This window comes from Poecilia mexicana, unplaced genomic scaffold, assembly GCF_051168715.1.
Source record: "Poecilia mexicana isolate PSO_F unplaced genomic scaffold, ASM5116871v1 scaffold_9, whole genome shotgun sequence".
In the NCBI taxonomy this organism is placed as follows: Eukaryota; Metazoa; Chordata; class Actinopteri; order Cyprinodontiformes; family Poeciliidae; genus Poecilia; species Poecilia mexicana.
The window spans coordinates 21015910-21042292 of record NW_028263378.1 but is presented as its reverse complement, the minus strand read 5'-3'; the positions used below and the strand labels follow the sequence as shown (position 1 = coordinate 21042292).

General features: G+C 39.6%; 3 protein-coding genes across 3 annotated transcripts in view; 2 read left to right on the top strand and 1 right to left on the bottom strand.

The window, feature by feature from the left end:
• Positions 1 to 1926: 1926 nt before the first annotated feature.
• On the bottom strand, positions 1927 to 4735 carry cunh9orf85 (chromosome unknown C9orf85 homolog). Its single transcript, XM_015003777.2, has 4 exons — positions 4424 to 4735; positions 3719 to 3825; positions 3066 to 3179; positions 1927 to 2661 (listed from the first exon to the last, which is right to left on the bottom strand). Exons 1-4 carry the CDS (start codon positions 4523 to 4525, stop codon positions 2439 to 2441), a joined length of 546 nt encoding a protein of 181 aa, XP_014859263.2. The 5' UTR covers positions 4526 to 4735; the 3' UTR covers positions 1927 to 2438.
• A 1357-nt stretch (positions 4736 to 6092) lies between these two features.
• Positions 6093 to 22002, top strand: abhd17b (abhydrolase domain containing 17B, depalmitoylase). Its single transcript, XM_015003803.2, has 4 exons — positions 6093 to 6876; positions 9166 to 9633; positions 19074 to 19253; positions 19653 to 22002. The coding sequence occupies exons 2-4, from the start codon at positions 9167 to 9169 to the stop codon at positions 19870 to 19872; spliced, it is 867 nt and encodes a 288-aa protein (XP_014859289.1). The 5' UTR covers positions 6093 to 6876; position 9166; the 3' UTR covers positions 19873 to 22002.
• Positions 22003 to 23460: 1458 nt separating this feature from the next.
• Positions 23461 to 26383, top strand: part of cemip2 (cell migration inducing hyaluronidase 2) — a 29409-nt gene continuing 26486 nt past the window's right edge. The window contains exon 1 of the mRNA XM_014976358.2: positions 23461 to 23810. The gene's annotated coding sequence lies outside the window, so the exon portion shown is untranslated. The remainder of the gene's footprint in view (positions 23811 to 26383) is intronic.

Below are 26383 nucleotides of genomic sequence, written 5' to 3'. Positions count from 1 at the left end.
GCACACTTACACAGGTAAGTGGTTGCTGCTTTTTTATCAAACTTTTCCTTCAAACATATTTGTTTTTAAGTTTATTCGCGCATGAACAATGTCAAATTACACGAAAGAGACTTGAAATTATTGATCATGTTATTTTTTACATCACAAATGTCACAAATGTCAGTGTCTGGCAAAAACGCCAGACATTGACATTTTTGATTTACATTATATGTTTAGTCTATCGCCAGAAGAGGACATTCATTACTACAATACTGCACTTGCAGATATTTCGTTGTATCTCACTAGTAGATTATACGTTCCTCTCATTTTTTGCAGTGTTATTTAACCATATTTGGTGGAGTTTCATGACAAAGAAGCTTAAACTGTTAAGCTGCACTACAGCACAATGTCTCTGAGAATGATATCTTAGCCTTAATCATAGACTAAAATTGCTCAGTACTGGATCTTGTTCTCTAAACTTCAGGCTTAAAGTTGGGGTAGTATTTGTCACATGGAAGTTCCCCAGTAAACTTTTCCTTCTTAGTCATCTTCAGCAAGATCAAGATTTCAGTCATGAGTGTGTCAGAGAACCATGTGAGGACATCAGGCTGTAAGTAAAATGAGATCCATGACTAATGCGGATGTTCGTCTCAGTGTTGCTCCCTGGTGAGGAAATAGCTTTTTAATTTACCGAGCCCACATGACGTATGAGAACATGTGTTTATTTTTGGAAATGGAAGCATCCATGAACAATGTCTAAGTGCACTGCGTGTCAAAATATGATAGACTGTAAGAACAATTACAATTACTGTAATGTTAGTCCATGGATTCCAGTAAGTGTGTTCAGTCTGTTGCAATTGTACATTGTGTGCCTGGATGAGACCCAAAAAACAAGAAGCAGAGAAGGGATGTTGATGAAGATCTCCCTGACAACAGTTTGTGAATCATGCAACAAAAAAAAGATATTTGAATTGGACTACCTCAGCTGTTAACACAAACTACAGAGCCTTGCTATTCATATTAGTTTTTGTGTATTTTGTCACATTACAATGACAAACCTTAGTATAATCTGATGAAACCACATGTGTCTCACCGGCACAAAGTCGCACATAATTTGTGGGGTTGAAAAAAATTTGACACATAAAAAAAAAGACGATTTTCCATTTGTAATCAGGCCTCCAGCGCAAATCCTTTCAATGCGTTGCTGCGATTACAGATTCAGATCTGTCAGAGTATGTTTCCGTCAGAGTCCCACATCCAGACACTGACAATTTTCCCCATTTTTCTTTACAAAGTAGCTCAAGCTCAGTCCGATTTAGAGCATCTCTGAACATCCTGTTTGACATTTCGCCACAGATTCTCAATTGAATTTAGGTCTGGGCTTTGACTGGTCCCATTCTCACTCACGAATATGGATATGATCAAAGCCGTTCCATTGTTAGGGTTTTGGAAGTTTATTTTTGGAAAGTTAACTTTTTCCCAAATGTCAAGTCCTTTGCAGCCTACAACAGCCTTTCTTCCAGCCATATAACTCTGACCAGCTGTCCTGTCCCCGATGAAACTGCTATCCACGCCATCAACAGGCAAGATGTACTTTTAAAGATTAATTTCATGACTGAACAAATGCAATGCTCCAACTCAGTCCAAAATGTTGATAAAACATTAGAGAGATGCAGACTTTTTCCAGTACACTTTGCACTTCTGGGCTCTATGTAAGGTTCCAGGTCTTAAATATGGCGGCATATATTCCTTGTAGTTTCCGATTTGTTTCTTCTCAAAGCTTTGGGAGTCAATCCTTGTTTCTCAACACATTTCTTGTGACTCTGTTGTTTATTTGGAACAAAATAGTGACCATACCTAAATATCTTGGCAATTTGCTCCATTAACAAGCTGGTCGAACTTGATTTGATCTTGGGTGTCCTCGTAAAGGGAAATGACAACACACCGCACTTTTCACACTTTTTATTTCGAAAAAAAGCTGGAGACTATGCATCACATTCTTTAGCTTCACCATTGTGTATTAATTTCTAGGAAAGTGATATGGCAATAAACAGGTTATATGATATGAAGGTTCTGTTTGATGAATGTAGGAAAGAATTACTGAAAAAAAAGAAGTTTTAGCTTTGGATTATAATGTTTTAATAGAAAACTGGTTGCTAAAAAAAATCCTGTGGCCAGAAAGTTGAAAGATATCATTATAAATTATGAAAAAATTAAAAATTTTCAAACTACAAAACAAAACAGGGTCTTTCAACGTATAGGATTTTGCCATTTCATTGGTATTTGAAAATTTAAGTAAAATTAAACAATGTTTTAATAAAAAAGGAAATACTGAGATTAATGTAGATTTCAAGTTGTTTTCCTGCAACAACCAGCTTCTTTCTTTCATTTCAGCTTCTTAGAGGCAATAACAAAAACCTCAGTCAGTCTAAATTTTGAAAAACATAAAAACAAAAACATTAATCTTTAACATTTAGCAAAGAAACGTCTGGAAAAATTTCTGATTTTTTTGGTGAATTTTTCTGTTTCGAGTCCAAATCATCTTGTTCATCCTCAAGGTTGTCAAAATCATCATCATCATCATCATCGTCATCAGAGTCAAAATCTTCTTCTTTCCCTCGACTTTGTCCTTTCATTTTCTCTTCGTCTTCTTCTTCCTTCTTGTCTAAGTGTGAGTTCACCCTAAACAGGGGCAGAAACAGAAATTAATCTCTTTGTTTCGCTCATTTGCAGCAGAAAATGAGGACTGGGAATTTATTTATTTATTTTAAATCTGGAAAAAAAAAAAACAATTCCTAAGTTTTAGAACAAAAAATATTTTTGTAGCAATTGAAATGAAGCTGAAGATATATACAATTATGAGCCAGGTTGATTCAGTCATTTTTCTCACAATCAGCGTTAATGTGTCTTATCGTCCAGAAGATGGCAGCCTTACACATGTTGCCACGCATCTCTGGCGTGAGGGCAAATGGTAAAAAAAAAAAAAAAAAAAAGGACTTTCCTGCCTTCAGACCAGACTGTTTTTTGTTTGTTTTTTTAAGAGAATTTAGGTCAGATCAAAACACAGAAAGATTTTATCCACTCACGGAATAATGATGTCTTCTTTCTTCCCACACTTGCAGCAGATCTCAAGCTGAAGCGAACAGGTCTTACAAACAATGTGATATGCATCCCTTACTGTCTTTTGAGAGCACTTGACACTGTAAAAGAAAAAGAAAAGAAAAGAAAAAAAAAACACAGATTGTAATAAATTAATTTCGGAAAAGATTTTATGCACACACATGACAATGAAATGTGCCAACGGTGTATTAAATGTGCCTGTTGGGTCCCTGAAGTCTTGTGTTGCTGTTTTTGTGACAGGCCACATTTAGACAGAAAACCTTTTGTTAACAATGTGGAATCAGCACGCTTTAAAAAAAAAACAAGTCCCAATTTAGAAATTGAATTTATGAATAGAAAAGGAAAAATGTTATTGATCATTGACATCCATGCTTATTGGTCCTTCCAGCAGATAATGGGCTTCAACATTTTACTTCAGAAAAGGCAGATCAGCTCAACATCTCAACAGTCCGGACCGCTATCCAAACAAAATTTTATGTGAAATAATAATTTTTACCACATCTTTACTAACTGTGGGTGAGTCCAGATTTCTACTATTATAATTGTCAGACAAAACAATCCTTTCAATTATTTAAACCATTTTGAGAAATCAACGAGGGGCCTAAACGTACGTACTCACCACTTTTTGGGTTGTGTTAGTGGCTTGTATTTGTTGTACTTGACTTTCCACTCAAGAACACCCTTACAGTGTTGACAGAGTCCATCATGGATCTTTGAATTCGCCTTCTGTAGTTCAAAATCATAAACGAGACAATGTGGGGATATTAGAATGAGATATAGTAATGCACAGTGCTAATCTAAATAGATGTATTCTAACAACTCATTCTGTTTTGGGGTGAAATTAATGCACAATTACTGTGGTCCTTTGTTGGTTTCTGGTTTATGATAGTCCTGGGCTTCGGTGCTTCTGCATCCCTTCCAAAACTAGTTGTGGTGTGTGTTTATTTTCCTCTTGGAAGTACCATCTAATCCAAACTGACACACTAACAGGAAATAAAATTGGTTCACCACAGAAGTCTATGCCTATCATAAACCAGAAGCTAAAGAAGAACCAGTGTTTGTTGGAGTTATTAGATTTAAAAAACTGGACCAACTGCCAAGCATGGTGATGGTAGCGTAATGCTAAGGGTTAGGTTCTAGATAGATGAGCTTAATTTACATTCAAACGGATCTTTACCAATTAGAGCCACTTTTTCCACTCTTTCTTCAATAAAATAAATAAGGTAACTGAATTGCAATTTAGGAAGACATGATATGGTTTCTTTCTTTTCAAGATATCAAGCAATGAAAGTAACCAAATGTTGAAAGAAGGCTACTGACGTACCTTCACTTGTGCAGTCGCTCCGTACTTGTCGTTTTTGAAGGCAGTGCTGTTTTGATGCTTCTGAGCTCGTGAGCGAGATACGTTTCCTTTCTGAGAGCTCATTTTATTTTCTCTTTAGCTAAACGACGTTGGTTTTGGTTGAAAAATCCAACAAGCATGCCAGCGGAGGAGAGGCTTAACCCGGAAGCAGTAAGGAGTACGTCACAAAACGTTTTGGGGTCAAAACACTGACCATTTTAATTAAAGATATTAAGATAAACAGTGTAGCCTATGGTTTTGCTGCACTAGTATATAATGTCACCTTTATTTATTATTTAAACTTTGGCGTAATAGGAAGCGTTTTTCAATGACGTCACCTGTTAGGTTGCAACATAGTTGCATAGTGAAAGCCCCGGTGGATGCAGATTGAGCTTTTTGTTCCAATAGTAATTTCTGATTGGCTGAACTAAACGTCAATAACATTGTCACACTGTCGCACATAGATGTAGAAGAGTAGACACGGACACTGTGTCCCACAGCCTAGAGAAATAAAAATACGTCAGAGCGGGCGCCATGTTGTAAGTGGCAAGCCTGCCACTAAAAAACACTATCTTTGGGATAGTTTTTTTTTTTATTTTTAATTTTTAATTTTATTTTACTGGTTATGGTGACACATTTTTTCATACACTAATATTAATTTTAGAGAACTAATAATGGTGTTTATTGAAACAATGTGAATAAAAGTACTTAAAGTACTTAACTAGCTCACCACTAAAAACTTACATTAACTTAAAAAAAAGTCTGATATGTTATTTTCAATAAGTATTAGTGGCTTCAAAGTGTCTAAATCATCTCTTGGTCGCCAGTTGTTTATAAGAACAGCTCCGTTGAAAGCACCTGGGTGCAATTAAAACTGAATAAAGATCAACATCAAATGTGCTTCTTCATAAAATAAACAATTTAAAATTTTCCCTTAAGGACAGTTTTTCATTCTTACTTTCTGGTTACATATTTTTTTTACGTTTGTATTAACCTACATGCATCATCTTTCCCATCACTTTGCTGCTCTCTGAATTTCCTCACTGGGGGATTATAAAGAAGACCAACTGAACATTGCAACAATCTACCTGAAATTAGGGGTGCACCAATAAATTGGACCCAATTTTATTCATTTAGGAAGATCAATTAATATTATTAATCTATCTTAGGAAGATAGATTAATTTGGAAGATCAGTGATCGGTCAATACTTACATGTTTTGAACATGACTGTTATCTGTACTCCAGTGGCATCACAGTCAACAGATTTCAATCCAATAGTGTAGCTTGGTCATGTGAAGGAACTGAAGGGATTGCGACATGGATGCACATCAACTGCATTATGTTGTCATATCAATATGGAGCAACAATCTCTGACCAATGTTTCTGAAACCTCTTTGACATAGATAGTTAAGGCTGTTCTGAGGGTTTAACCCACTTTTGCAATTCATCATTGGCCAATTTGTACTGACATTTACCATCTTTTATTAATCACACAAGTCTTGTTGGGTGCGCGTACTATTCACAATGTTATGTATAACCTGCCCTGTTTTCAGTTCTGAAAACAGACACATTTGTTTTCAGAAAAACTGCAACAAAGCTGCTTCAGGTGTTCTGAAACACCTAAAACACCTTAGTAAGTGTCTCACCCCTATTGAAGAAGTATCTTTTGAGCAAAAGATGCTTTTTGAGAATCGTTTGCCGGTGCCTCTCACAATATGGCGGCGGTGTTAACGCGAGCGTTCGTCTACCTCCTCTCCGTCTATGTTGCCACACTGCGGCGTCGTGTCGGACCTGCCCAACATTTCCTCAAACAGTCCACAAATGGTGGCCTGGCTTTAGCAAACTCCTCGCCATTGGTCCTCGCAGCTGCCGTCCCGACGCCTCGCCCTCTTAGCAAGCGAAGTGATAACCAGAACGAAAGCAGAGATGTTTCGGAGCCAAGTGATACAGCTGTGAACTCTGTCGCGAATCGTTTCCGATTTGTTTTCCGGATTTTCAGACCCTTTGTGTTTTGTTTTGCTTTTTTTTTTTTATTTTATTTTATTTAATTTTTTACCAATGTCCTCGCTGAGGTTTGTCTACTTGGACAGCGTGAATGAAGCAGCCTTGTTGTAATTCTAGACCGTATGCTGAGAGAAAAGCGAGGCGGAAGAAAGAAAGAAACAACAACAGAAAAAAGAAAAAGGCTGTTTGGACCCGGAGGACGAAGCGCCTCGCTTCCGGACCTGTGAGGGGTATCTACACTCAACGTGACATTGATAACTGATAGGAGATAAAACCGAGGATAATCTGCGGCCGGGCATAGCCCCGACAATCTGCTGGCGTCGAAAAGAAGATAAATTAGTTTCCGTGGTGTGAATAAAACACTACACAGTGGCGACGCTGTCTCCTGGAAGAAAAAAGGAAGAAAAAAAGAGAAAACACCACGGTTCAGGTAACGTTGGCACAGTCTATCTCTTCGTTTTAAAGAAAAAAAAAAAAAAAAAAAAACACTCCTACTGTGGTTTAGCAAACAATCCTACAAATCTGACCAGATGCAACCCGGATGGAGAAGGACTGTGGGAAACGGACAGGCTTTTCCTGGGATTGGGCTCCTTTGGGGAAGCCACTTAAGCAAGATGCTGAAGAACCATCGTGCAGTTTTAATAGGGGACATTTATAATCACAAGTGGCTTCAAAGAGTCTAAATCATCTCTTGTGCTGCCAGTTGTTTATAAGAACAGCTTCAGCAGACTAGCTATTAAGAAGAAGAGTTGAAAGCACATGGGTGCAATTAAAACTGAATTAGCTTCAACATCAGATGTGCTTTTCAAATAAGCAATGTTAGCATTTAAACATCAAAACGGACACATGGAGGAATGAAAGAATCATAAATTCCGATTAAAGCGCCACATACAAACTAATGTCTACATCTGGGCATGAAAATCTAAGCGTTTCCTGTTCTTTTTTTTTTTTTGGTTAATGGTTTAGCTAAATGGATAACATCGCTGCCAGGCATTTTTTAGAGTGCATTCGTTTATTTATTTTATTTATTTTTTTTTTTACCAGAGTAAAAGTCACATGTCTTTCATTCTTTCCAGCAGGGCCACCAAAGCGTGTAAAATAAGGAGAAAGATCTGGGAAACATGGCAGTAGATCCTCCTTACTGAAAATAAACTGTATCACACTGATTTCTTTATTATTATTTTGTGTGTCTGTGTTTGGCTGAAATTTTATATATATATATATATATATATATATATATATATATATATATATATTTTTTTTTTTTTTTTTTTTTTTTTCCCCAACTTAGCTATAGTTCTTAACTTTACGGCATGTCTTACTTTATTCCAACAAAGAATCTGCTGCAGCAGCAGCAAAAACTCGATTAGACTCACCTGTGGTCAGGATGTTACCAAACGTTAAGTTGGCAGTGCAAAATATCAGGGAAACGTGTAACTGCAACGCTACTGCTAAATGTATAAGGTTTCCCCCAGAAAACCTGCTAAGCCCCGTGGTTGGATGGCAGGGCAGTCATTCATCCAGCGGCCCGTCTTTTTGAGTTAAAAAATGTTTAAAGCCGACAGGAAATTTGAAAATATCACTTGATTATTATGTGTTATTAAAAGATTGGAAGATTAATACCTGAGCACTAACTACAAAGTCTTAAAAATGCAAACATTAAAAAAAAAAATCTTGCATAAATAAGCAATGCTTAGCCTGGTGGGGGCACAAGTAAAGCCTGGTGGCCTGCCAGGCTTATAATACACTGGGGGAAACGCTGCCAGTTTTTCTGGATCTCTTATTTTTTTTATTTTTTTTTTCATCGCGGTTTCCTCATACCTTGTTTGTATTAGAGTCTTCTTAGCCACTAAAAATATACATCACATGGGTTCAGCACAGGTAGTTAAAGTTATGTGTTATTAGGATGCAGAATCTGAAAATGTAGCAATTGAAATGTGATATTTTCAAAGATATTGCATCCACACTGTTTGTTCTAGTTGGGACCTTGCAGACACTGATGATGCGGTGACGATTGCTTTCCAATCTTGAGCTCCTACTTCACATGATGTTTAGTCCATAGTCCATTGGCATATAATGACCGGCGGAGCATTTGCTATTTCAACCATTCAGATTTGTCAACGTTCATCCATTTCAGGACAATGACCACAAAATCTATTGTACATTACTATTATTTCATGATGGAACTTTTGCACATGAAGGCTAAGTACTTCTACTTGCATTAAGCTTAAAACGCCATTCAAACCTTAAATGAAACAAGACTTGGAGCTATTACCAAACGCTGCAGGCTTTTAATATCTCTAATTGTATTTTTGTTTAAATGCGACTTTTCTTGCTTAAAGCTAATTAAATCACTTGCTCTACTGCTAAACTCAGATTCTACATAACAATTTAGGAAACTGTTTCTTCCTTACGCCACTCCTTTAACAATAAATCAACCATTCAAGCATCCGAACTTGGAAAAGTTGGTCCTCTTTCAAATAACTTTGTGTTTTGTTGTTTTTTTAAAGCTCTTAAACCACATTAATTGATAGCAAGAGAATGTAATCTGTTTCTAGCTTGTTCCACATAAGGTTAAAGTAATTCATAGTCCTTGACTTTTTAGCTGACAATTTAAAGATAACTATTTCTGCATGTGTGTGTGTTCCTGAAGTATGCAGTGAACGTAAACAGTTGGATCCGTTTTAGTCATTGTTTCTCTCGCTGTCCCACTTTGAAGGATGAACCATCTAACCTTCAGTGAGCTATGTTGCCTGTTCTGCTGCCCACCGTGCCCCAGCAAGATCGCCTCCAAGCTGGCCTTCCTCCCTCCAGAGCCCACCTACAGCCTCATGTGCGACGAAAGCGGCGGCAGATGGACGCTGCACCTCTCGGAGCGGGCCGACTGGCAGTACTCGGCGCGAGAGAAGGACGCCATCGAGTGTTTCATGACGCGCACCTCCAGAGGGAACCGCATTGCCTGCATGTTCGTGCGCTGCTCACCCAACGCCCGCTACACTCTGTTGTTCTCCCACGGGAATGCGGTGGACCTGGGCCAAATGAGCAGTTTCTACATCGGTCTGGGCTCCAGGATCAACTGTAACGTCTTCTCCTACGACTACTCGGGCTACGGAGCCAGCTCTGGGAAGCCTTCGGAGAAGAACCTGTATGCAGATGTGGATGCTGCATGGCACGCGCTGCGATCACGGTAAGGAGGCGAATGAAAGGGGGAAGAAATCCTAAAAACAGATGTGTGTGTGTGTGTGTGTGTGTGTGTGTATATATATATATATATATATATATGTATGTATGTATGTGTTTTTTTTTTTTTTAAGATATTAGCATGCTGTTAATTTGTCGCTAAAGCAGAACACCCACAACATATCTCCAGTTTTATAAATGGATGTACATATTAGGTTGTAACTTTTTTTTTTAAATTAAATATGCATTGCAACTAAATCAACACTGTGAGTGGAAAGGGAAGTGACAGATGCAGCTGAAACCAGATATTTGCCAACAGTGTAGAGACAGAGACTTTTTCTTGTTTTTTAAATTCAACAACAATGAGGAACAGACTTCAGAGCCAGAGGTGTGTACATGCACTATGTCTGTATTTGGTAAGAGGTATCCTGTATGACATTTGATCAAACATTTTGCATATCCAAATTTCTCTGTGTTTTTCTGTAATTCTGGCCCATTCATACTTAAACCAGTTTGTACCCAATTTGACAGTAAGTTGTTGTTTTGGGGATTTTTTTGTTCAATTGGAAGCGCCATTTTTGCATAAGCTGAAACTTTCTGGTTGATGTCTATGGATATTGCTTCAGTATTTCCACATATGGTTCCGTCCTCATGATGCCATTGATTTTTATTTATTTTTTTTAAATTCACCAGTCTCTTGCAAAACAAAACCAACAGATATCACAATGCAGTTAACCATGTTGGAATGGAATGATGTTCTCAGGCTTTGAAGCATCACTCCTTTCGTTCTTCTAAATGCAATCATGGCATATACTCTTCCATATTAGGCTCATCACACTGCAGCACTTGCCCCCCGAAAGGCCTTAACTCATAAGTGCATTTGCCATCTTAAATCAGATTTTTTTGTTGTTGTTTTTGAGGAAATGGCTTCTTCCTTCCTGGGTGACCTTTCAGCCCATGTTGGTACAGAACTCGTTTCACTGTGGACAATGACCATTTTACCAGCTTTAGCACCCAGACACATTCATCTCTGCCACACAGAGCCCGTCTCCTTCCTGAACAGAATGATGGCTGCACTTTTCCATGGCCTTTATTACTTGACTATATATGTTTGAACACATTAACAAGGGACTTTCAGGCTTCTGGAAATTGTACAAAAGGGTGAATCGGACGCTTGTACTGTTCCACAATTCTCTTCCTGATATCTTTGTTTATTATTATTATTTTATGTATATATGTAATAGGCTTGATGCCACAAAATGAAGCGGCATATTTGAGCCGTTTGAAAGCCTTTTGTCACTGACTAAGCTTTCAAGAATACATGCTATATAAACAGATATAGTAATTGCAGCTGTTTGTCAATGTTGCCTTTGACAGGTTTGCATTGGAAGGATACAAATACAGGGATGGCTTGGATGGAGCTAAAAGGAAGTGATTGGGGGGGGGGGATTAATATGACACAAGTAGGAAGTTGTGGGAGACATCTTCCCCTGAAAAATATGTCTTTAAAAAACAAACAGAGGAGGAGCAGGATGTGTGCCGAAGGAGCTGAGTGGAGGAAGGATTACACAGACCGTGCTGACGAATCCTGTTGTGGAAACTACAACAAACGGTTTGGTAGTGATGGCAAGATGTTCATGTGGGCGATTAATGAGGAGTGTGGTTTCTGTGATGTTGCGTTGCTCCGCGGCACGTAGGTGTAAGTGGATGTTCTGCCGAGGCTTCGTCTCTGTAGGCTTGCGAGTTATTTTATCCCAAATGGTTAAAAGTGTCTTTGCTCATTGTGAGCTTCTTAGTGATGATGATGATGATGATGCATAGTTTGTCATCTTTTCGTTGGTGTACAGTACCGAGACCTTGGTTCTCACCAGACCACTTGTTTTTTCCTGATTCATAGTTCATACAACCGTAACCCTACATAACGGAGTTCAGATGCATAGCACACTTCTTTACCTCCTCCTTCAGTGTTTTTGGATATCCTTGCCGTTTTAGTTTGAACCTGACAGGAACCTAGCCCGTCTTGGATGGAAATGCCAGATTTTGCATGTTTCCAAAGCTTTGTGATAAACAGGAAACCGCATGCATATAAACGGTGAGAAAGGTCACAGTCTGCTATACGGTGCTGTGAAGGTGTTCAAAACCGCCCCACGCTTTGTCACATCTACAAACTTCATCGTGTTATTAAATTATGTGATGAGTCAACACTTTGCGAAATCGCCTTTTGCTGCAGGTACAGCTTCAAAAGTGTTTTGAATTATGTCTGTAGCAGCTTCCATTGAACATTTTGCCTAAGTTTAATCCGTCAAATTTTACTCGTCTGTACTGAAGAACGGCATCCCCACAGAATGACGCTGGCGCCACCATGTATCATAGAGAGAGCCGTGAGCTCGGGGTGACTTGAAGTGCTCACTTGCTGCTGCACAGTGTTTTTTTTTTTTTTTTTTAAGACACAAAAATACTACTGACACTGTAAATGTCTGTTCAGGTTCAGTCAGCCTCAAGTGGTTTATCGCCAGTGAGGGCAGATCTGGCTGCATCACTAAGTTGCAGTTCCTTCTCTCAGATAAGGCTTTTCTTCACCTAAGCTGTATCCATCTGTTTGTTTAACCTGAGGTCGCTCACTTCCTTCCGTCCGTGTTTGAGGATGTCTGCTTTTTGTCTTAAATCCTCTCGTCATCTCCTGCTTTTGTGCTTTGTAAGAGCAATTGTGACCACGCTTTATGTTTAAGGGACCGATCCGTGATGAGTGTCTCTGTATTACAGTAACACAAGTGTTGCGTGGACGGGCTGGGCTCTGACGGCTCGCTGGATCCCAGTCGATGCTGGAAATCTGCTAATTTGTTGTTCTAGTAGTAAGTAAATTAGAAGGTTTAATGATGATTATTTTTGGGAAGGGTAAAGATATTTGTGACGATTCCTAAGATCTGTGGGCAGATGCATGTTTTTTAATAAGTTGTGGAGGCAAGGGCAGAGACGCGTTTGCTAAATTGGAAGGTAAAACTTCCACTCACCTGACGGAACAGGATGCAGAGCAGAGGATTCTGGGTGAGAGTGCGTGTGTGTGTGTGTGTTCTTGTTTTCGTAGTCCCAAAGGGACCTTGTCTGACGTAATCATTAACCTTTTAAGCACTAGCAGTCCTTCTGGGGAGCCCAACCCAGTCCAGGGCATTATGGTTGGGGTGAAGTGGGAATTAACGTACGAGACGGATTATTGTATTTCATTCTAACTGTCGAATACCAGACTTAGTTTAGCCTGGAGGGTCAGTGCAGCGACGCGTAAACATCAACTCTGCAAGTTTGCATCAAAGTGTTTAAGCATTATTTGTTTCCACTGTAGAACTCCTGCTTACGTCGACTTCCTTTTTCAAGGTAAGAATAAGAACTGATTCACTGAAACATTATGCACAGACGTTTCTCACTATAGAGATGCAAATGTCTCAACAGTAGTGTCTGAGATTCCAGGAAAAAAAACAAAAAAAAAAACAACTGCCGCTTGTTTTTTCTGGCTTCATGCCTTTTGCCTCAGGTTTCCCAAAACGTTTTTGTCTCAGAATCAGATGACTATTCTTCGGCAAATAAAGAGCTGTACATAAAGAAGCAAGCAAGTTAAACCTGAAACATGTTCACAAATGGGCTGAAGAAGAACCGGCTTTTCTGGTGATCAAACCCACTGTCTCCATGGAAGTTGAGTCATTTGGATTATCGTGCTTAAACGTCGACTCCCTTTTGGGAGTTATGGGAGTTTTAAAGCTTTGTTGTCATGAAAGCAGCTACTTGAAAGAGAAGCGAAAGTTAGGTTTGGTTCTGTGGCCCTTTTCCCCCCACTCAGCCCACCTTTTTGCTGACTCAAAAGATGGCCTTCCCCTCTCTTAAATGCGGCTTTTCACAAACGGGTCTGGAAAATCTGTCGGATCTGAGTAAATGGGGTCCAAACTTTGGTGATCCACACAAATGAAGAAATCCATTATGCAAAAAAACCAAAAAATCTTAATGTGAACCGTTCAGTGCTTCAGTCAAGGTTGGATAATTAATTAATTAAAACTCACCATATCTGCTTTGTTACTGTCATTATCCTCATCAAGCAACACTTCCTTCTTTTTTATCAAATGTTGCCCCATGGAACAGGGATATAGGCTGTTACTCAAGAAGCTACAGCCGGAGTGCATTGTGCATGCCCCATGCCTTGTAGTCCCATGGTTGGTTTTTGCAGTGGAATGCGATGCCCTAGGCTTCTTGTGGTAAGGGTGACCTAAATAGGGTTTACATGACAGGAGTGCATAGCTCTACTACAAAAGAGATAATTCAGATTTCAGTGTTCAGGAGTTGCTCCTCATCTTTGTGCTGAGCCGATGCAGAACCTTTTCATCTGCATCACTCTTTCAAAGCAGCCTACTTTTTTTTTTTTTCCTCACCAGAACCACATTATCTTTTGTGTTTTTCTCTTTGCATTTACAGTTGCAGAGAAAACGTTTCCAGTCTGACATTATGTAAATTATTTGTACTTGGACTGCTCATGTTCAGACCACTTCGCATTAACACTGCATCTTTTTTTCTTTTTTTTTTCTTTCCCCCAAACGATCCAACAGAGCAGGTAACCAAATGATGTCTATGTAAACTTTGTGGCCTCTGTCACTCAGCAACTATCTCTCTCTGTTTTACTACCTAGTCTGTGCCATTATTTCTCTCTTTGGTTGTTAGCTGTTCTCTCTCTCGCTCTCGCTCTTGCTCTCGCTCTCTCTCTCTATAGATATATATATATATATATATATATATATATATATATGTCCCACAATTGTGCGTACTCTGTTATTCATTTAGGGATTTTCCATTGCGGCGCTTCCTTGACCTGGGCTGGTGGTCGCTGCAACCACATCACGATAAACAGCCTGTCCAGTGAATTCATCCATCCCACCTTCCCTGTAAACGGATGATTGTGAGAATTTCTCAGTCCCGACTAGTTGATCTCTGGCCAGCAGCGGCAGCGCTGGCAAAAATGGGTAAACAGCAGAAGCAAAAGATCAATATTGTTTAAGCTCTATTCGCTCATTTAAACCCTATAATGGGCCAGGTCTCAAAATAACTGGGTAGATCAAAAGCGATGCCAACTCAGGGATTTCAAGTGCTCACATTTTTCTTTTTCAATTTTTTTTCGTTTTTTTGTCTTCTTGAGCCCAACGTTAGCTAGTGATGAAAGCATCGCCTCTTCTAGCCCCCCTGGCACTTGCGGCCGGGTATTGAAAACAGAACTATGTAAGCACCGGTTTGGCAATCGAACCGGTCTGGTGGAAACACCCCTTTGTGTTTATAAGCATCAAAGAACAGCTGGTGTTCTCTCAGTTGTAGAGGAACTTTTGGGTCTTAAACGACTGAATCCTGATAAGTTTCATAGCAATTGGAAAACATGCGGTAATACGGATCTTTTTCCATTGCATCTTTGCAGCTTATTTTATTTCAGTAACATTTTTTTTCCGTTGCTAATAACAGAATGGAAAGTATTTGAATAGCTATTCATGACCTTTTTCACACAGTACTTCTGCTTTTGTAATGAGGTGGTATTTCTATGTACTGCCCATCTTCTAAGTTCAATAGGTAAAGCAGACCTAATTTAGTTAGTCATTTTTCTGTCTTTCTTTATTTGTTTGAAAAGGTTTCTAAAGTGATTTCCTCTGCAGTAGAAAAAGGATCCAAGCCAACCATTTAACTACGAGTCAACAAGATCCAGGGAGCTTAAATAGTCGTGAAGTCTGGACAAGTTTGGAATTTTTCATGTCTGAAAAAAGTATGAAAAATGTGACTCGCCAGATGTGTTTCCTTCTTCCATTATTTGAAAGATAAAAACCAAAATTTCTGGAATATAAACATTACACAACATTGACTTATTTTTAGTTGGGATCCTCCAAGTTAAATTTACAATGTTCAAAATTTTTTGCCTGACTCAATGTTTCGCTTTTCAGTTATTGAGGGGCGTGAGGGATTAAAAAAAAAATAAAAAAAATCCGAAACTGAATTTGTAGTTCTTAATCGGTTTAGACTTGGACACTAAAAAAAGCATGGACACTTATTTATTGGAGCCTTTTCACCAAAATTAAGTCATCACAGATGACAGAGAAAAAAGATAATTAATCTGTACATTTTGGTCCAAAAGCTGAAAATGCAGAGAAATGGTCCTTTACCACGTTGATAACTTCATTGTTTTTTTTTTGTTTTTTTTTAAATGCCGAGTTGTGGAACATATTTGTAATAAAATTTGCAGAGGGAAATGTTTTTTACTGAGCTGACCACAATGTCACAAAAAAAAACCTTTTAGATTATGTCCATTCCATCAAAGCTTTTCCCGCCTGGCCGCACATCTTGCCTGTATCCCTCACGGGTGTCGAGCGAAATGAAAGCAGCCCATTCAAGCATGTCAAAACTCTCGTCACATGACGGAAACAACCACCTGTCACTTTGATGACGCCTTCATCAGTTTAGCAGAGCCGGAGGCGTTCCACCGCAGAGGACGAGGCACTCCCTTCACCTGAGCAGGTGATGTCCTCACCGTGTGAGTCAGCAGGTCGGCTTTGTCACACTGACAGGCCAAGGGGAAAAACGAGGTTGGCAAAACTTTGTTCTTACTTGCGTTGTTCAACCCACGGCTTGGTTTTAGTCTTTTTTTTTTTATTATTGTCGTTTGTTTTATTTAGAAGATCATTTGGAAACTTCAGATGGTTTTTCCCACCATGTTCGATTCTCTGAGCGTGTCCTTTCCAAACTCTAAATGGCTCTGTGTAGCATTTTCTTCCCCCTCTGTGGAGGAGGCAGAGCAGCAGTCAATCCTGCTTGTCTAATATCGAGCAGTAGCCTGGCAACAGATTTGCAGTGAGCTTTCAGACCGAGCCTTCCCTCTCTACTGAGGTTTGTGAAAACAAACGAGGAAAACTGGCTTCCTGGTCAATGGGTCTATCGATCCTAATGGAAATGCTATCCATCTTTTCAGCCCTTCCAAAAAGAACAAAAAAAAAAAAACACTGTGGAGGAATTTCCAGGTCTTGCATTTGCAGGGTGGCAACCTAATATTTATAGGAGTGTTTCTGACCCGAAAGAATGCAGTCATGAGTGAGATGACGCCTGCACCAATCTCTAGGGTGGAGTTCAACGTCTCACCTGACTGGACGCAACATGGTGTAATAAAATGCTATTGGCTCATCATTTTGTACTTTGAGTCTTAACTTGTTGTCCACCTGATAGCCGCTTAGAAGTACAAATGGCCACAAACAAGAACGGAAAACCAACCCTCTCGTGTTGAAAGGTTTTTGGTTCATCAAGCATTTCCACGGAGAATCCCCCTGCTGCATCACAGATGGTGTTGTAATGTGTTAAAAAAAAAAAAAAAGTGCTGCATATGTTCAAGACTCTTGCAGTGTGTATTAGTCATGTAGTGCTGCTTGGGAGTTTTGCTCTCGAGTGGCTCACGAGGTGGGCAGTCGAGAGGCAGCGCGATCTAGAGAGGAGAGTGGGATGAGGGGAGGATGGGATGCATAAAAGATTGGATTTGTGTCTGGAGACTGAATCGATGACGGTTCGGGGAGGAGGGTTGTAAAACCAGGAAGCGTGGCTGACTTCGGCCTGCGGAGATCTATTTCGGCTGAAGTGCGACAGAGTAAATTGCGGACTACGCACAAGCACGTCTGTTATTATGGTCCTCGTGTGGAGCTCCCTGACTGTTTGAACACAAAACACGACGGCAGATCGCTTAAAGGGGAGGTTCAATGTTCAGGGGGTTTGTGTTGCTGTCGTCGAGTGAGACACTCGGGCCTGCTCCAGATAATGACATCGGTCTTTTAAAGATGAAGGTGTCAACACACAGCACCCGGGAACAGCCGTCCCTTGTCCTCCGTCCTCTTTTACACGACTGGCGGTTTTAATTTAGCCACTTTATTGATATTGCATAAATGTCACATGGTTGTAAGATTTGTGTTATATTGACGTGTTTATAGTTTTAATATGTGAAGATCAAGGCTGCCTTGTAAGGTTATACTTCAACCCTACGCTAATAAAGAGGCCTACAGTCCATCTATAAAGACGCATGAGTGTTATTAATTTAGGGATTTTAATGATTCGTTTGCACTGCTCTCTTTCTACGGTGGATTTTTTATTTAACAAGTTATTAACCGTAAAGGACGGCGTAATTTATATACAGTCTAATAAATATTCTATCAGCTATGAAACGACATTTAGAGTGACGTGAGCTAACCCGGCCTTCACTCTGCAGTCACTCTCCCCAATGCCGTGCCAGTATTGTCACCACTATTTATACCCCGATGAGCACCTGACACAAACTGTAAACAGTTCATATATTCACGCTAATGATTGTCTGCTGTCCACACCGACTCTCTGAGTTACCATACTTTTATCTTAATTGAGACTCTGAACTTCAGCTGTTTGCGCTCGCCAGTGGCAGACAAACGTTATTGCCGTTTGTTTCTTTTTAAGGCGAAGACAGTAATCCGTTACAGTAGCTCAACATGTCATCTGTCCTCGCCGTTCCATGTTGCCCAACATTATGAATTACGGTCGCGTGTCAGTGGAGGCTGTAGTGTGGAGCCTGTAATGTTAGAGGCCCGGTGTTTAATAACAGAGCGGAGCTGAGGTTTGTCCTGGCTCTGTTCAACTGTTTACTTTGCGTTATTCAGCCGCGCAGCAATAGAGACAGTGATGCAGTGTTCCCAAAGTAGGTTCCAGCCCGTCAGCTGACTGCTTGCTACAGTGGGTCACGTTAGACATAATCAGCTGTGGAATGTCTTCTCTCTCTCTCTTTTTGACATTTTTCCACCCTCCCAATTTATCCCTTGCCCTCAAACTAGGATCAGTGTCTTTCCTCTTTTCTATTTCTCTCTGTCTCTCTCTTTCTTTCTTTTTTTTTTCTTTGTGCTTAGTCACAAGACTGCAGGGATGGTGTAGAAGCAGCGCTGCATCACGCAACTGTGTCTTGGTTTTAAAAGAATGTCCATTCAGATTTTTCTGAAATGCACGCCAGTTGTAATGGGTCTTGACCGGAGCGCTGCAATGACAAAAAAAAAAAGCATAAATCATAATAATAAAAAAAATGCAATGCATAAAAAGAAGAAACCTTGGGGGGTGGAGAATAAACTCAAATCAATTAAAACACTCTTGAGGGATGAAAAACGATAAACAAAATTATCAGAAGAAAGTGGGAGCAATCAAGCAGAAAAAAAATGTATTAAAATGCAGTAAAAGCATGGCAGCGAAATACTGGCAGTCGCAAAAAGATTCCACACAAGTGTTTATCAGTTGTTGTTTTTTTTATATAATTGACTAATGGCCTCACCGGACGCATGCCCAATGTCTTCAAATATTATCCGCTTATGTTGGTAAACTTGCACTGTGCATATCCCCGTTGTGTCGCACACACAGGACGGCTTACATTCAGTTGTGTTGTGTTTAAAGGTACGGCATCCGTCCCGAGACTGTGATCATCTACGGGCAGAGCATTGGCACGGTGCCCTCGGTGGACCTCGCCTCTCGCTACGAGAGTGCCGCAGTCATCCTCCACTCCCCGCTCACCTCTGGCATGAGAGTGGCTTTCCCTGACACCAAGAAGACCTACTGTTTTGACGCCTTTCCAAAGTGAGTGCAGCCCGACGACAGATGGCATTCGTGTGTAAACAAGGCTGACTGTGGCATTTTTACCGTTGACGCATGCCATCTGTCCTTTTAACAGATAAAAATGCCTATAAAGACAATGGACTGAAATAATTTTCATCTGATTAGCTCAAGAGTGGGTAGAAAATATTGTCAACTGCGCCACCTGCTGGGTAGTTGGTGAAATGCAGTGCAAACATATTTGTATCCCTTTTCGAATTGCAATCACAAACTTTAGGATTGCATTACATAAAGTCCCAATAAAATGCGCTGAAATCTGCAGTACTGACATTGTCCTCTTTTTCTGTTTCATTGTGAAGCAATTTTTAATTATCTTCTCCAATTTGTTGTCACTTGTTTCTCTTTGGGGTTTTTGTCTCGCAGCATCGACAAGATTTCCAAGGTGACGTCGCCAGTCCTCTTGATCCACGGTACCGAGGACGAGGTCATCGACTTCTCCCACGGGCTGGCGCTGTACGAACGCTGCCAGCACCCAGTGGAGCCCCTCTGGGTGGAGGGCGCCGGACACAATGACATAGAGCTCTACGGACAGTACCTGGAGAGGCTCAAACAGTTTGTTGCACACGAGCTGGTCAACTTATAGAGCCGCTTGAAGTAAGAGAAGCAGGAAAGGAAGCTGCAGTTTTACAGACGGCCTGACTTTATCGTTTCTGAATTATTAAACGGAGAATCGGTGTCTGTCTTCAACTGACTCGGTGGCGACTCTCTTCACTTAGTCGAGACGCTCTCCCCCCTCGCTCCCCTCATTTGGCTTTCCACAGGATTACCCTGATCCCCCCCCCCACTAGAAACCTCACCTCCACAAAAATCCTTTTTTTTTTTCTTTTTTTTTTTTTTTTGCTTTTAGATCTGCTTATGTTGGACACTGCAGTTTGCGACTGTGATAGGAGGGCGAAGAAGACATGTGGAAGGACAATATTGGAGTTAATACAGTAATTACAAAGTAATTAAGTGTCATATTCTGTTCCTGCCTTACAAGAGAAGGTTTGTGGTTCTTAATGGAGACTTGCATTCCAGGAAATGGCCTTTCTACAGACTAATTAGTCTAAATCGACTGAACTCCATATTATCCTAGTCACTGCGTCTGAATATTGGTTCCATCTCCTCTGAGGACTCCCTTTTGTGTTTTATTTTTTACTTTTATCTTTACAGAACATGTCGGATTTGCACATATTGTCACTTAAGAGTTGAACTAGACAAACTAACACTTCACCCATCTGTGCCAGTTTTGCCAAATGTTTTAAGACGTTTCAGAACCCTGTGTAAATAACGAAGAGTGCAACTTGCCGTCATCTCCGTGTCTCTGTCAAATGTAAATGGTACAGCTTGATTATAAATCCTTTAAGTAAAGACGGTGATCAGCAGTGAGAGGGCCTGAGAGTGGGTTCTTTCCAGCCACTTGAAAGGAGTTTGATTTGAAGTATTGTTGATTTAAGACACCCATCCTCACACTGCTGGACATCATAGTTTTCAGATCATGCTGGGCACATCTGTGGACAAAAATCTGAACTTTTGGTAATAATGATTCACCAGTATATAGAAAAAAACGACTATGAATCCCAGTTGTGTGCAAGTTCTGCCTCTGGGTTTTAATGTGTCGAAAACGGCAAATAATAATGATATGTCTACTTTATGTAACTGGGTTAGATTATTGTACCTTTTTTTTTTTCCTAATACACACAGAAACGAAAACTACTGTGACAGCTGCTGTCATTTCTAGTCGACCACTATTGCTGTTCAGGATGAATTATGATCACTGCTAGTCTTTGTATGTTTTTCAGTTTCAGGAAGTGGCTAAAAATACTACAATGGGTTATTTGGGGTCGAAGTATTATCTTCTTCCTCCAGCATATTTACACTGGACAATTTTTACTCCACGCATGGTTCTCGAGTCTCCACCGTACTGAGACAATAAGCTATTTCAAAGTGATTAGCTCTGCATCCAGGGACTCGGTCATGGCCAAAATGTTTGTGTCAATTTTATCTTTCTTCACCATAATATTTCTGAAATCGTTTTTTTTTTGTTTTTGTTTTTGCTCTTCTGCGAGAGCCAAAATAGAGCTCCCGTCTTGCCATCAAACTCTTAAAATGAAAATGTCAAAGTGCTGCTGCGTGCCATGGACAGCGTTTACCTTTTTTTTTTTTTGTCTTTTTTGGCATGCAAGCATTCAATTGCAAAAGAAATTTATTTTTCCTTCTGGTTATTTTAAGTCTTTGGACACTTTAATTATTTTTTTTTTTTTTGCAGTTAACAATAAGCCAATCGGTGCTACTGTAAAACCTTCAGGTCTGACCGGCTGCCTGCTAAAAGAGCAGAAACAACTAGCTGTTTGTCAGATTGACCAAGATCCACGCCAGGATTGGGGACCTCCTTTTTTTACATGCTCATGTGTTTTTTCTATTGTATTTTTATTTTGATCTATAAACAATTTTTTTGCTTATTTTTGTTCACTGTAATATGCTCAGAACGTATATTTACAGTTTTTCTTTTTTTTTTTTCCACAAAATTGTTTGGTTGGACTTTGTCTTTCTTTTAAAACCCTCGATATGCCAAGGCCGTCACTCGGGCAGCCTTTTGTACTCGCCACTCTGATGGGTGTAATCTGATTTGATTTAGTTTGTATAGGATATTTCAATGCAAAGAAACTATGTATTAACATTAATATAGTAATTCTGATAATGGATAGAGCAAATAAAATTGTATGTGGAATAATGATCTTATTTGTGACTTATTTTATTATATCAGAATCTGTTTACTTTTTTTTTTTTTTTTTTTTTTTTTTCCTTAATTATAAAGGGCCACAAATCAAACGCTGTTCATTTGGTATGAAGTGAGTTTGGTTTCGACCCAGTTCCTCTAGGAACTAAAATATTTCAAAATGTTAATTTGATGTGTGAAAGTTTTCAAAGGTACTCTACAGTATGACTGTTTTAGGTTGTGAAGTACCTTTTGTCCCTCCTGAGGACCAGCAGGTGGCGATGTTGCACTAATCTCACTCACTGGACACAAATTCTTTAAATAACTCCTTGGAAACCCATGTTTTCTTTGGAAGTCAAGGAAAAGGGAAATCAACATTCTTCAGGTAGGAAGCAGGAAAGAAATCTCTGCACAAGATAACATTATCAAAAGCTTTATTGTGTAAATATATATATATATTTTTTGCTTTGGAACAAAGTAGGTTCCTGATCCCCTCTGGCTAAAAATAGTGTTTTTGTTGACATTGACTCAAGTGAAGGGCATTCACTGTTTTGCAGATCACCAACTTATAACTGTAATGCAGAACAAATCACAGTGAATGTGTATTTTTGTGGTGATTTTATGTATGAAATAACAGGTAGTGCTTTGACTGTGAAGTAGAAGGAAAATGAAAGATGGTTTAGAAAATCATTTCCAGATAGAAATCAGAAAAGTGTGCAGTTTATCTCTGTTCAGACCCTGAGGAAATACTTTGCTGGACTTCCTTTCACTCAGATTAAGGCTGTTAGTATTTTGGGAGGCGTTTCTGTGAGGTTTGAACATCTAGGACTTAAAATTGTACCTGCTTCTCCTTACAAAAATACTCCAGTCAGATTGGATAGAAAGCATCTGTACGGTCCCTGATTTTCTGTCCTTATCGACCCATTGACTTGCATACAAGTATTTTTTGGGCAACAGTTTTAAACTGTAGATGACAGTATTGTAATATTATAATTATTTTATGGGAAATAATGACTTTTGTGTATTTTTATGCACACTGCTACTGCTGCCTTCAGTCGACTGCCCACATAAGACAAGGTTCAGGTTTGAACTTGAGCTAGGCCAGTTTGCATGTTCTCCCCCAGTATGTAACTCATGAGGGGTCTTTGTTATTTAAAACTATCGCCACTTTAGTTTTGTGAGTTCAGCAGTGCATGCTTAACTCTGTGTGTCTGTGTGAGCTGGTCCTGTGATGGAATGGGAAACCATCCAAACATCCACACTGACCTCTCATCCACGGCATGCTCCAGTCCACCCGTTCATTTAGTTAAAGCAGATATATATATAAAAAAATACAATGGATGGAGGAAAAAGAGAGGTTTGAAAATATCTGACAGGAGTAACCATAAAATTGACGTTTTAATACAGCACTTAAGTCCATAAACCACGTTCTTCCTATTGTGTGTAGTTTTTTCCGATAGCCCTTAAACGCACCACAACTTCCTTTCTCTCCAAGCCGCGCCTGCTCTCTCTTGGTGGTGTTGGAGGCTGACCGACGGACGAAAGACAGCCTATCAGCAGAAGAAGAAAAAAACATGTGGAAAAAGCACATATATAGAGGGAAGTAAAACCCAGTAAACTTCCTTGGCAGATAAGTTTTTCACTCTTCTTATCAGGACGGGGTGTTTTGCTTCTTACATCGGTTCGCCTGAGAGCGAATGGACAGAGCGGTGAAGGAGCAGGACAGCCTCACCACCAGCGGTAGACCTCAACCGTCCACACGGCCGTCTACATTGTGTCTGTGTCCGTCCGTCAACCATTGGGGGTGGAAGAGGATTCACCAGGTGAGCCTTTCAGTTCACGGTTGTTTTTGTTATTTTTTTTCTCAGGGGAGTGGTACTTCCTAACAGCTCTCAAACTTCACCAAGAGGTGACAACTAAACGGCGTGTTGCTACGTGTCCCACACTCGTTGCTGCTAGTAATTTTTGGCAATAAAAATCCCCTTTGCCTCATAGGTTTTTTTTATTTATTTTTTTTAAAACAGTTCCTCTTTTGTGATGCATCAGTTAGCAAAGCTCTCGGTTTTACCCCTATATCGCCCAGCTGCCTATTTTATTGCGGGAAGTGTCACGTTAGCCAAAAACAATCATATAAGTTGTGACTCCCCATTCATAGAAGGAACTGACCCCATCAATAAAACACATCTCATGTCTCAACGTGGACCAGAGCCGCTCTGAAGATATTAAAGAGCGGTGACAGCGCAGACCCAGTTACGGTGAGGAAACACATGGTTCTAGGTATGTCACGAGTAGACATCCAGAGAGAGACTTTTACAGCTGAGGAATGCTTTTGTCCGTCCGTCTTTTACTCTCAGTGACCCCCACCCTCACATCTTGATATTCAGTAGCTTTTAAATCAGATAAATATTAGCGGTGAGCTGATTTCGCCCGGAGCTGTGCAAACCTCTGATTAATGTGTTTATGGCGAGATCACAAGAGGCAGCTGATCTGATGCATTAAACACGACTTCTAGGGTATTTTTATGCTGATTTTCATATTTATTCACATTATTATTATTATTATTATCTAATGTTGTTGCTTGTCTTCTGGTTTCAGCAAAAACGAGGTGCATGTGAAAGCTGTGCATAGATTTCAGAAATGTTCAGTTCACCCCTCTCCAATGCTTTGAAAATTGACAATTTAATGTTTTTTTTTTTAAAGATGCACAGCTTGAATCAAGAACACAATACCCATAAGGTGGTGGCAGCATTATGCTATGGTGATGTTTTTCAGCAGCAAGGGCTGGTGAACTGGTCTGAAAGGGATGTTTGTGAGCAAAACCTGTTTCATTTGGTCAGTGCTTTAAAACTGGGACGAAGGTTCACCTTCCAACGGGACGATTATCCAAGCATGCTGGGTGTGTTGTTTGCTTCACAAATGAAATGTTTAAAAGTTGTAGGCGTGTTCTGTTAATGAAATGATTCAACCCCTAAATTTAAATAACGTATCTTCCATGCTGTGAGGTAGCAAAACACACACACAAATAAATGCCAAGGGTGTGAATACTTTCACAAGACACTGTCATGAAACTAGTAGACTTACAAACCTGACTAAAATGATTTGCAATAGTTAAAGTACATGGGTACTAAATGGCATGTTTGTGGGTAGTAAATGGAAGTGGAAAAGGATTAAATGAAATCAAAATGTATTAACACCAATTACCGGTAGATTGGGGAAAAATTCAAACAATAGTATTTGAAGCAATTAAAGTTTTGAAGACAATTGTAACTCTAGAAGTTGAACTCTGGGTTAAACACAATGCTTAAAACCTTAAAATCTCAAATGTTTCGCAATCTACGTAGAAATCTGCTGTACAACAAATCAAGTCACAATGCCAATGTGAGCAAATTTCACAACTGCAAATGAATGGATCCAGTATCTGGTAGGATATTATCTTTCATCTGCCGTGGCCTCTTGATTTTGTGCAACCCTAGTTTTCACCAATGCCAGACGATCAAATTGACTTTTGTACCTCATGTGATGCCATCCTACCAAGTACCTAAAAGGAAAGTTTGTATTTTTTATTTGTTTATTTTTTTTATTTCTATTTTTTTTTTTTAAGTCTTGCAGTGATTATCCATATTTCCTTACCCAGATGTGTTTTACAGTCCATGTAAATTCGTTAGTGGGAAGAAAATACACATTATAATGGGATCCTCAGGCTGGAGAGAGTGTACATCCAAAACATAATGCCATCATTGTACTTCTGCCTCTGACGGCCCCGCTGTACGTAAGATGGATGGTTCTTGATATGTACAATAAATGTTTTATACGTGTTGCAAGGGGAATGTTGACGTAGATAAGCCAGAGAGTGTTGCGCCTGGTTTATTTCGTGGCTTGCATAAATCACAGGGCTATTGTCTTACTTGCCCCTTATTGTGAACTGCTTTGTTGAGGACTTGAAGAGGTTTGTTTGTTGCTCTTGAGCAAAACAATGACTAATTTACTCATCAAGACAATGGCTTTTTTTTGTTGTTGTTGTTTGTTTGTTTGTGTGTGCTAATTGGTCAGCGCGATGCAGCCTTTCTAGATTTCATTGAGGCAGTTTTCGATTGTCAGTAGAGAGAACTTTCCTGCTCCCTTTTAGGACTCCGATATTAGAAAATCTTGCAATGCTGTGTTGATAAATATTGTGATTGTGGTATCAGTTGCGATAAATGCCCATTTTCTTCTTTCCTCTCTCTCGCTCATCTGTGCTTCTATCACTCTGTGACTTTTTGCATTTTGGACAAGGTTATTGTTTTCTAGTGTGAGCGTCTGCACCTGTGAATGTGTAATGAGTCAAATCTCCCTCATATATTCACATCTACATTTATCTTTGACTGTCCTACTCATCAAGTTGTAAGATACAAATTTC

Excerpts from the sequence above, each read along its gene's own strand:
- cunh9orf85 (XM_015003777.2), bottom strand. The coding sequence starts at position 4,525 with ATGAGCTCTCAGAAAGGAAACGTATCTCGCTCACGAGCTCAGAAGCAT. Across the intron at positions 3,180-3,718 it reads CTAACACAACCCAAAAAGTG|TGTCAAGTGCTCTCAAAAGA; the intron begins GTGAGTACGTAC and ends TTTCTTTTACAG. Across the intron at positions 2,662-3,065 it reads AAAGAAGACATCATTATTCC|GGTGAACTCACACTTAGACA; the intron begins GTGAGTGGATAA and ends GCCCCTGTTTAG.
- abhd17b (XM_015003803.2), top strand. The coding sequence starts at position 9,167 with ATGAACCATCTAACCTTCAGTGAGCTATGTTGCCTGTTCTGCTGCCCA. Across the intron at positions 9,634-19,073 it reads TGGCACGCGCTGCGATCACG|GTACGGCATCCGTCCCGAGA; the intron begins GTAAGGAGGCGA and ends TTGTGTTTAAAG. Across the intron at positions 19,254-19,652 it reads TGTTTTGACGCCTTTCCAAA|CATCGACAAGATTTCCAAGG; the intron begins GTGAGTGCAGCC and ends TTTGTCTCGCAG.